Genomic DNA, 12,158 nt, shown 5'->3' with positions numbered 1-12,158 from the left:
ATTACATCTAACACATGCACACTATATAATGTGCAAATATTGTAAGTATGTAAAAGTTTACATGTTTTATTGTGCAAAAAAAGAAATCCTGCACACACTGAAGCTGCTTGGTTTAATTCATAGCATGCATATATTAATGCCAGTTATTTTAACACATGCACACTATATAATGTGCAAATATTGTAAGTATGTAAGTGGAAAAGTTGTTTTATTGTGCAAAAAAAGAGAAATCCTGCACACACTGAAGCTGCTTGTATTAATTCATAGCATGCATATATTAATGCCAGTTATTTTAACACATGCACACTATATAATGTGCAAATATTGTAAGTATGTAAGTAGAAAAGTTGTTTTATTGTGCAAAAAAAAGAGAAATCCTGCACACACTGAAGCTGCTTGTATTAATTCATAGCATGCATATATTAATGCACAGTTATTTAACATGTGACTGACTTTAATAAGCCTATATAAGGCTTATGCACTAAAGCTTAGCTGTAAGACTACACTCATGACATCCCTCTCTCTCTCTCTCTCTCTCTCTCTCTCTCTCTCTCTCTCTCCCTGCTGCCTCACTGCGGCCGTACGTGACGTCGTTTCCTCTCTCCAACATGGCGCAGGAGGAGGCAGGTCGTTTAATGGCAATCTGAGGGATTTTACCTCACACCTTCTGTGTTTATTTATGTTTGTCTGTTAGGGGGCTCTGCAGACTGACATCTACTAAAGGACTACATCTCTATACTCGAGGCTGGCTGCACCCTCCTCTCCTCTCTCTCTCTTTCTCTCTCTTGGGACCAGGCAACAACACCTCGCCCCAAAAATATTCCCGGTTGCGACATGTTTGAGGGCAAAAAGACGAAAAATATGTTCCTAACACGAGCTTTGGAGAAGATCCTGGCCGACAAGGAGGTGAAAAAGGCTCACCACTCACAACTGCGCAAAGCCTGCGAGGTGGCACTTGGTAAGTTGTGTTTTGTTTTTAAGCTCATTGATGTCTGTCACACCCTTTCACTTCTTATTATCCTGTCGATGTCGCAGTGTTTTGGCAACACATGTACATGCATTAAGCTGCTATATTGTCTGCGTATTTTTAACAGACGTGGCAAAAAGGCAAGGGGGGTTCTCCATGGAAATGAGTCCGTGTAAAACAAGGAAATGGTGCAGCAGCAGGAGGAGGAGGAGGAGGGTGGTGGACCGATGCTGCGAAACTATAGCAGCGATGTGAGCGAAATAGGCCGAGATTTAGACACAAAAACAAAGTTGTTAACGCCTGTATCCTCACTCAATATCAAGCTGAACAACACCTACACATTATACATCCATAAAGTGTTAACTATATGTGTCTAAAACCGATTAATTTCATGTTTTTTAGCCACCATAACTGTGGGATGTTTGTGTCTTCTTCCTGGTACACACAGGAGGAGACGTTAGCCGTTGCTGGCCGCTACTAGCCGTTGCTAGCTGTTACTAGCAGTTACTGTCCGTTGCTAGCCGTTACTAGCAGTTACTGGCCGTTGCTAGCCGTTTCTGGCTGTTAACCGTTGCTGACAGTTTCTGGCCGTTACTGGCAGTTGAGATCAGGGAGCGCATATTTGTCCTTTTATTACACATTTTAAGCATTAAACAGTTTAATTGTTTAATACCCTGAGCTCTCTTCTTCATTATTACGTTGTTAAACTACATGTAAAGTCGGGATAGTGAAGACAGGAGGTGTCAACTGTCAGTAGCACCGCTATGCTACAACAACGTCAAGCTAACGGTTAATAATAAGACACCATTTCCGGTTTGAGCTAAAAATAAAATTACATTTTTTTTTTAAATACACTTGATGCTGATCAAAAGACTGATAAATGATAATAATGACAAAGTGAAAATTATATTTAAGAAATAATTAATGTGAAATAACAAACTTTTTGGCGTATCCACGCCAGCTGTTGTCACGGTGACGGCGCTTTTAATTTGAAGTCAACACACGTAACGTCCGGTTTTAATTAAACTATGTGCAATAGCTTTATGAAACTATTTGTTAGCAGGTGCATTTTCCAAAACACGTCCTTGGTGTGACTATTAATAATAAATATGTATATATAATATATAATAATAAATAATATAATATATATATTATTATATAATATATATATGTCATATATTATATATATAATATATATATGATATATAATATATAATATATATTATATATTATATATTATATATTATATATAATAATAAATAATAGCTACCATAACCAATGTTATTTTCACATGCCAGACTTTTTTTTTGATCTGTTCTGAGTTGGAACAAGCTGGGTTTTGTTCTGCAAAGGCAGTAATATGACACTACTAGAGAAACAATGAATACATGTTGTGTAGCAGCCAACCTGTCCTGACCAGTTGCTGCCTTTACCAACTGATTCAGCTCTTTAAGGGTTTTGAAATGCCCTTGGAGGCTTAAATACACCGATCGTGTTTGTCTAGGCTTGCTCTGATGTTTTGTAAAACCAACCCACCTACACACAAATTATATATTCCTTCCCCCACTTGATTGTGTGTAGAGCAACAGACAGAAACACTGTGCTGAGAGCCAGAGGAAAGACTGAGGCTCTCTCTAGCATGGGTTTAAAGAGAAAATACACCATAAATTCCCCCAGTGATCAGTGGAGAGTCAGTATTGTCTCTTTATCTGGGAATCAGAGCGTAAGGACTTGAACAGATGATGTCATCAGGTGTTACTCTTTGTCCATTGTGAGTGAATTAGTCACCCTATGTGGCTTTTATTGAAATGTAGGCCCACCAGTCAGAAAACAACCATAAACCATCGCCTTTCAATGGAATCGTATCATGATGAAATCATATATCAAGATATTGTGATACACAATTATGTCATCTAAATACATAATAATAAGCACATACCATCTCAAATTTCCAGAGAATCTGATGTGAGATATTTTGAGGGAATATCATTTTAAGATTGTGGTTTTGTTTTTACATCACACTTTACATTACCACACAGATCAATGCCATTAACAAATGTGTATATATGGAACTTTCTTTTTAATTTCACTTGAAACTGAAATGAAAATGTTAATTTTGCACTAAATTTCTTAATTAAATTAAGAAATACTACATTTGTCGAGTATTTATTTCACACAGGAGTATACAAAAATAGGCTTTACTATGTGGTTATTAACTCATATAGACTATTTATTTATTGAACTACGAGAAAACATGCTGTATCGTGATATATATCGTTATCGGGATATGATATCAATCGTCAATCGATTCAAATATTTAATCGCGATTAATCGCATGATTGTCCATAGTTAATCGTGAGTAATCACAAATTAATCACACCTTATTTATCTGTTCAAAATGCACCTTAAAGGGTGATTTGTCAAGTATTTAATACTCTTATCAACATGGGAGTGGACAGGCAACAACAGCTGTCAGTGTGTCAGTGTGCTGACTTGACTATGACTTGCCCCAAACTGAGGCCGCTACAACCTAACAATCAGAAGTTGCGTTAATGCGTTAAAGAAATTAGTGCTGTTAAAGCGAATTTGCGTTAACGCGTTATTATAGTTTTAACTTTGACAGCCCTAGAAATGACCTACAGTATATCGTGACCGAAGATTTTGGCCATATCGCTCGGTCCTAACATAAACCAATAAAAACCATCATGGCTGCTGACTGTCATATAGCCGAGCAGTTGTTCACTGTTTATGGAGCAGCTCCATATTTTCCCTCCAGATGACATCACCACTACAGTCTGTCTCTATGCTGCTGATAAAATATTCACTTCACAATAACACTGAATTCTATTGAAGGTTGTACTGTCCCTTTAAAAAGCAGCATTAGTCACGCAGTCAGTGGTTGTGGGTCTCAGGTCAGAAAATTTAACTGTGAACAGGTAACACCCTAGCTATTCACTGTGTGACAGCACAGTGCAAAAAAATAAAATAGTATAACATCTTGTCATAATTAACTGATTTTAACTTCACAGAGAGGCTCAGCCATCCACTACAAATATACAAAATGGGAGTCTCTGTAATAAGCGTAGCAGTGGTACAGTAGTATCAAAAACGACTGGGTGACCCAGTATACTGAGTGACTTACATAATCCCCTCCAGCTCTTGGGGCTGAGACATCTCAGAGAGAGTGCCTCTCTTCTTTGCTGTCACTGAAAGTTCTCCTGTTATTCACAGTGCAAAGCATGTTATTGTTGGAATTTTTCCACACAAGGTGGTATTTTTTATTTAGCTTTTCAATCCCTGTTTGATCCTACTTGCCATATAGATGTAGACTGTTCATCACTGCAGGGTTTTAATGCACAGGAATGAGGTAAAAAGGCTGTGGCGACAGTCCACCCTGCTCGCTCCCCAAAGCTGACCTTTCTCTTGGATTATCAAAATGTCACTCCAGCAGTTTCTTAAAAAGAATACCCTCTCAATTTCTCACACGCTCTAAACTATAGCGGTGTAGGGTCCTATTATCTTTGGATCGCACCGTCGGCTTCTTTGAGAGGAGCTGTCTGATAGTAAGAAACAGACGGAGGGTAACTCAAAATATCAAAGGCCCTCTGTCTGTATCTGCCTATCACCTGTCAGAAGCGAACATAGAGGATTTGGCTCATTGTCGTCATGCATTGCTAGCTTCACATGATGCTGGTTTCATTGTTTTTAAACCCAACCTGTCCTCTCTGACTTGAGAAGTTCACGTGGCTTCACTGCAAAACAGTCCTACTGTGACTGTAACAAGCTACATCAGGGGACTCTGTACAAGCTACGAGGAGTGAGAACTTGTATCCAGACTACTCAAGGAGTCGAGTCCTGCTGAGCACATTGCTCATTATCTCTCCCCTTAGGGTGTCTGATCTGAGGGTCAGCTGCAACCTGGAAACCTGTTGCAGATGCATTTTTGATTCAGTTTTTGTTACCTGCAGATGCATGTTCTGTTCAGGTTCTGGAGGCAGCCACCGGAAAAGGGAACTCCGCTATGTCTGAAGCTGTGTTGTATACTCAATAGGTCTTTGTTTTTTTTGTTTTTCTTGTCACTGATCACGGGCTTGCACGGTGGTGCTGTGTGGAGTTTGCATGTTCTCCCCGTGTTAGCGTGGGTTTTCTCCGGGTTCTCCGGTTTCCTCCCACAGTCCAAAGACATGCAGGTTAGGTTAACTGTTGACTCTAAATTGGCTCTAAAAGGTGTGAGTGTGAGCGTGAATGGTTGTCTGTCTCTATCTGTCAGCCCTGTGATAGTCTGGCGACCTGTCCAGGGTGTACCCAGCCTTCACCCAATGTCAGCTGGGATTCTCTCCATACCCCCCCACGACCCTGAACAGGATAAGCGGTTACAGATGATGGCTGGATAGATGGGTGTCACAGATCACAAGATTATTTACTCATTACATAGACGCTAAGGATGCACAATATGGATTTATTTTAGCCGATACCCATAACCAATAAATACCTGCTTCTCACGGCCGATACCGATAAGATAACCAATAATTTCACTTTTCTTTCATTTCAAAAAGTAGTTCATAACCTGTAGTTCATGCACACCTAAGGGTAAGAAAGGCTAAAATGTAGTGAGCAAAGATGGATGATTTAATAGATTTGACCAAATCTAACTGGCATCACTATTGTTAACACAACAAAAACAAAGAACACTTCTGACTCTTCAAATGTTCATTTATTTTTTTGCTAGCAAAGTACAATAAAGAGCTTGTGTGGCAAATTGCAATCGTGTTTTCTTCTTCTGAAACTTTTCTTCTGTGAAAAACATCCATACCGGCGACGAAATTCTTGGCTCTCTAGCATGCTGCACTTGTTCTTCTTCTCCGCAAAAAACAACTTTAAAGGTGTGCCACCTACTGTAGATAGCCTTGTTAAATCAAAGAAAGCATTTTGGCTTCGTATTATCAGCCGCTAATTTATCGGCTATAATTTCGTTATCAGAATAATACATAATAATATAAGTTTCCCTTTATTGGACAATACTTTATCGGGCTCAATATATATCGTGTATCCCTAATAGATGTAGCTTAAATGTAGTGGTCATTACATTGTAGCATGCACCTTATTAATATGGGGATGATAGCTGTTAATTATCATGGCTAAAATGTTAACCTACAAACGCATCAAGCAGACACAGAGCAGCATTGGATTCTTCTTTTCCACCTGATGAAATCCATTATTCAGCGGTGTTTTGTTCCCGCTTTGGTCCACCAACTCTTGAGAAAAACATCAGGCTCTCGTGGCTTTCTAAATGCTCGATTTCCTTCTTTCATTTAGCTGTTTCACACTGGGCAGGTATAAGGTATAGTCGACTTCTTTGCTGGAAAAGCCTGCCTTTGGTTTTATATGGGTGAATGTGTGAGAGCGGATTTTATGCCAGAAAGTTGTGTTGTGTGAGCAAACGTTATCGTTGTCAATTGGCCTGTCAGCTTGCTTGCTCTGAGATATTGACAGTCTGAGTGCCTGTGGTTTGTTCCTGCTGGTCTGAAGGGTTTGACATTCATTAAATCTGAATGTTTTGCAACATGGGGTGGATGTGAGAAAAGAAAATTACAATAAACCAGGAGCTAGTAGCTATATTGACACGGTCCACTGACTCTTGGCACGCTATAATGGTAGTGTTTGTTTCCTTTAATTTATTCATCTCCTCCTCTAATTTCATCAACATTATCGCTTTCAAATACTCTTAAAAGTTGGTGATGTTGTTGTTGGGTGTTTTGTTATCATATCTATCATGATACTAGAGCTCCCAAACATTTGGTTAAATTCAGTTTATACATTTATATATTATGTCAGTTTGTGTCATCACTTTAATTCAGAAGATTTGAACAATAGTGTTCCCTCTGGTGACGTGTTTTTCATGTGCAGAGACGTCTCAAAGACACCTGTGAATCAGCTGTTTTTGTAAAGAAAGCTATGAAATAGAGATCAGACTTTAGGCAATTTCCTTAATTGATTCTCTGCCACATTATGGTCAATAATTATTAAATAATCATTCATGATTAAGAAATGTTTCCTGCTCATACATGGCATGTTTGCTTCTTCACTGGAAGATTTAATTTAGACCAAACCACGTTGTTTGACAGGTTCAACTAATGCCACTGCTTTTGTGGCAAAACATTTTCACATTCAAGGTCAAAAGAAGCTTTGAATAAATCTGTAAACAGACAAAAATCAACAGGAGTTTGCACGCTGCTGTTTTGCACCAAAATCAAGGCCACTGCCTGCACGGACCACCTTTTCTTTACCCGGCAGGGAAGCTAATGGGACAAACGTACCTCTGATCATTAAAGATGGCGAACACATGCTCCTCCATGATAAGCTGCACCATAGTCACCACATGCTCACCCACGATAAGCACTGGGGCTATAAATGATCCCGATTGTTAATTAAGGTTTTACCCGTACAGCCTTCCCAAAATATGAAGGGCAGGAGCTGAGGGCTGCTGTCAGGGCGAGCCGCGGATGTTTTGCACTCTTACTGAATAATAAAAGCTTATCTGATTTGTGTACCTGACAAGCTTTTTACCAGCATCCTTCATATTCCTGACAGACATTTGTTGAAATCAGGCAGATTCATTCTGATTTCCATGCAGCGAAGGCACACCAGGCAACTCGCTGACGAAGCCGGCAGGCATTGCTGGAGATGAGGAAGTGTAAATGAGGGAAGAGATGGCAGCCGTTAACTACATTTTACTACGTTTGTCAGAGTGCTGTAAATGGCACTAAATGTTCCACTGTTTGACTTTAACTGGAATCAGATGCATGTACAATTCAGTTTTCTTCTTAAAAGCGCAAAAGACATCCATAATCTTCTTGCACAGTGGACCTGCAAACAATTGGAGACCAGACTAGACAGACTAAACTTTGTCGTAGGGCGGACTCTAATGATTATTTGCCTTATTTATCATTACATTGATTAATCAATTTTGAGAAAGTAGTGATAAAAGCCCATAGGACAAGAGGTCTTGACTGGATTTTGAATGTGCTGTATGTGTTAAATAGGGCTGTGTATTGGCAGGAATCTGGCGGTACGATACATATCATGATTCAGGGGTAACGATTCATTATACTGCGATATATTGCGATACTGTAAGCAAAGCGATATATTGCGATTTTTTTTTTTCAATTTAATTGACTGTGAAAATCGCCATGCCAGTTTTCCTCGCCAAAATTTAGCATAACTTTGAAGCATTAACTGCTCTCCAGCTTTAAAACTGAGCCCGCTGCAACCTCCGAAACATGGAATAGCGGTCGGATTTTTAAGAAGTTAATTAAAAATCAATACAGTGTTTTGGAATATCAATACAGTATTACACAAAATAATATCGGGAAACTCGTATCAATATTTTCTTACACCTCTAGTGTTAAAAAGTCTGTGTTGCGATCATGTGTTCCACAATCAGACGACCTACTGCTACATCACCCTGAATGAAAGGGAGACATGAGAAAGGGTGAGGCGGCCCCGTGCCTGGTTTCTGTCTCGTCTCTCCCCTCCGGACTAAGTGCAGACACTTAAGCTGCTTGTAACCCCAAATGTTGACTGGTATTCAGATAATGAGCAGCGGAGTAGTCAACATGGCAGGGCCAGCGCTCCCTCTGAAAGCATAAAATAATCCTTTCATCTATACGGACGAGACGGTTTAGAATTTAGAAGGAAAAGTGTGTTTTTTCTTATTTATTTTCTAACACTGATACCTCCATACATAATGCATTATTTCTCCCCACTGATGCCTCCGTCAGTCCCGGGACAGGTGATAAATTAATTATACCGCAAACAGATGAGACGAATGAAAAGAAACCCTCCCATTCCTCTCTTCCTCTCTGTTCCTGTTTCTTCTTGTGGTGTTTGTATTTATCTGTAGTATCTATCTTGTCTTGATCTATAATCTGTATTCACCCAACGAAAAGTCGGTACCAAGCAAATAATACATCACCTCTACTGAGGGAGGAAGAGGCAGTTCAAAACAAGGTGTGAGGAAGGAGGTTACACAGAAGAAATTAGGATCTTACATTTGAACTGAATTAAGACACATTGTTTGCTACTAAATCAGTGTATTTATCCTTGGTGTTTTGTTTTTGACTTGTTTTCTACTTACTTGGTTAAAATGGTCCTCTCCAGTTGGTGTGAGTTATTGGTTTTGACTGACAGTTCAGTTCAGTTTCAGTTTATTCACAACACAGTTACGATACAGGTACAACCACAAGGCACCCTGATAAGCTATCTGAAGCTTGAAAATAGGGGCCCAGACACTAAGCAGATAGTAAACATATATTTTAAATACTTACACGTTGTCTAGATTGGAAAAAAATTATGTTTTATGTAACATTTACAACCTACAAAACACCTAAGACTAACTAAAAACCCTAAAAAGCTAACTAACCTGGGCGCTGACTACCTGTTGCACTGAGTTTGGTTGTTTTCTTTCACATTGATGACAAGAATGCTGCTGATGACTCAGCTGGTCTTAAAATATCATGAACGAAAAGTAACGTCCAGTAGACATGTTAGAAAGCACGGCTAACCAGCTTCCACTTCCCGAGCGTTAATATCAATTTAACAGCATGATGGGTTCTCCGAACTAGTGAATGTTTGAAGGGGCAGGTTTAAATCGCTAAACAGCACATAACCAATGCTGATGTGGGCTTGTGGAAATAGGGAATCTACGGACATGAGTTAACAGCTTGAAACTTATAAGGTGTTTCCACAAATATGTCCAAACAAATTTTAGAATATGGTATACATAAACTTTTATTGTCTGGCACAAAGCAACATAAATTCCCTTTTGACAAGGATCAACATCAAACAAAGTGCACATTTAAAACACATTAAAAAAAAACACACACACACACACACACACACACACACACATACACAGGTAAAATAGGAGTAGGGGTTAGGGTTACCGGTCAGGGTACAGAGCCTATTTAAATTTGTTCAGGGTGATGGTCACAGAGGTAATAAAAGATTTGTTGTTGTTTTTCCGGGCCAGTGGGATTTTGTAGCGTCGACCTGATGGTTACTTTGCGGTACAATAACTGCAATGGTTCGTCTCACATAGGGCACCTTTGTGAAGTTTTTACTCCATCATAGCTTGCCGCTGAGCATGCTGGGACCTAGGAGAGGGCAGGTTGGATGAGGAAGGGCACTTTGGCTGAATGAGCTGAGGAAAATGCAGTTCTCAGTACACTTATTTATCTTCCATTGACCGGCTATTATCTCCAGCTTGTGCAGCACAGTCCTGCACAATAATAATAACCCCGTTTCAGAGGACGGCGTTGAAGCAGAAAAGTGCCAAATCATGTATCAGCAGCGCAGTTATTAAAGATGAATTCATTCCAACAACAAAACCAACAGTTGAGTAATCAAGGCCGTGTGGAGGCTGAGTTTTGTGACTATTTGGCTAAAAATGGGAGAGCCTTGATTCAGCCATGGGAGTGAGACCAGTGATTAGACACAGGCTTATGCAAGTGCGAATGAGGGGGTTGGACGTAACTCACACATACATGCGTGCGCACACACACACACGATTAGGTAGCCCAGACAACCTCTGACAGTGTTTCCTTCTTCCCCTCCAAATGTAATTACTGCTGTGCAACCTTTTCTTTCAGCCTGCACAATAGAAATGTCAGGGGCCTGATTTTTCTCAGGCTCTCCGCGGTGGTCGCAGCTGCCCCGTGTTTATCTATGTTCGGTAGGAGGTGTAGGTGTACACCTACGCGTAGATCCATCCGCAGATTAGCTAATCTTAGCGGCGTAAAGCTACAGTGTAGTCTTTGTTATTATTATGCCTATGGACATTGTCTTATTACAAACTGTTCTCAAAATGCTGTTGCTTGATTAATAAATACACCAGAGATGTAATAATGTTCACGGCCTGGATAACGGGGTCACTGAATGGAGATAAAACTGTACTTTTTACATCGTGCACCATCATAAAGCCAGTTTATGTCCATCTGAGTCCTCAGGGTCCTTTTCTTGCCTCCTCAGCTTGTTTCTCGTATCCAGCCACACTCACACAATCTTTCTCTTTACCTGCTTGTCAGTGGTCCATATATCTGGAGACGCATAGTCACCGTGACCACCGTGTTTTACTGAGGTGAAAGCAATCGGGCACCGGATTGAATTTTAGCTGACGGCTGCATACGGAGTGGTTAGAGCCAACCATGGGATCCATGCCAGATGCAGATGGGCTCTAAGCTCTCTGAAATGGAAATGGTATCGCAGGAGGCGGGATGCCCTTTCTCAGTCTCCAGCTCCTCGCTCATGTGATGGAGACTGAGTCAGGGAGTGACCTCTGACCTCTCCTCTGTGTCTGTGTGTGTGTAAAGATTGTTGGAAGCCCATTAGGAAGGAGTCTGTGTTATCCTATTGCAGATTTTTTTATCCACCTAAAGGGCAGGAAGTGATGTAGAGGTAGAGCGATTAATCTGTTCGGCCGATTCTGCGGCTCTGATAGTGGCCGATGGCTGCAAAGCCGGCACTAGTCACGCGGGGACATACATCACCGCTGTGCATGGAGGCTCCATACACAAAGTCACGGTACTGTAGAGGTGGAGAAAAAAAGTTAACTCTCGAATTTTTAACGCAACATGATCAGCTCTTTGTCCCAGATACCAGACAGGCAGACAGGGAGGGAAATAAATTATCCACTGTTACTTTAACTTACTTACCAATTTGGCGTTCTTTCTTTCAAATAATCCAGCCACATAACCATCCATTCATGAAATGAAATCGCACACTTTAGGATCCTCCTTACTCCGGGAATATGCATGAACATTAAAGGTTTGCAAGAGTGGTATTTAACAACGTAACGGGACGCGCAACAGAAGTAATCCTGGCCAGTCCTACTGTAAACCACAGAACAGTGCATCAGCCATTGCAGATAAATAAAAAAATGTCCAGCGATGTAATCCACCAAATCACACTTCAGGATATTCTCTGACGAATTATTAAATTCAGAGAGACAAAAACCGGATTTATTAAAAAGGGTGTATGCAAAAGTAGCCGACTAGGCTGCTGCAGATGTAAAGTAGGTTTCGGCAGATTAATAGGTTTTTCCTGCTCCATATTATCGTTATTATATCAGCCTTTAAAAATCCACTATCGGTCGACATCTATTAGGATGCGTTGAAATCCTTTCTACTTCTCT

At 40.3% G+C, this 12,158-nt stretch overlaps 1 protein-coding gene across 8 annotated transcripts in view; it reads left to right on the top strand.

Moving 5' to 3' along the window:
- The first annotated feature begins 566 nt into the window (after positions 1–566).
- arfgef1 (ADP-ribosylation factor guanine nucleotide-exchange factor 1 (brefeldin A-inhibited)) overlaps positions 567–12,158 on the top strand; it is a 57,129-nt gene continuing 45,537 nt past the window's right edge. For 6 of the 8 annotated variants that reach the window (XM_037756412.1, XM_037756413.1, XM_037756409.1 and 3 more), the window contains exon 1: positions 567–958. In XM_037756412.1, the coding sequence (XP_037612340.1) occupies positions 835–958 (124 nt within the window). In that variant the 5' untranslated portion in view covers positions 567–834. The remainder of the gene's footprint in view (positions 959–12,158) is intronic. The other 2 variants (XM_037756414.1, XM_037756411.1) reach the window with 2 other exon arrangements.

Source organism: Sebastes umbrosus, chromosome 21, assembly GCF_015220745.1.
Source record: "Sebastes umbrosus isolate fSebUmb1 chromosome 21, fSebUmb1.pri, whole genome shotgun sequence".
Taxonomy (NCBI): Eukaryota; Metazoa; Chordata; class Actinopteri; order Perciformes; family Sebastidae; genus Sebastes; species Sebastes umbrosus.
This window is presented reverse-complemented; position numbering and strand designations above follow the sequence as displayed.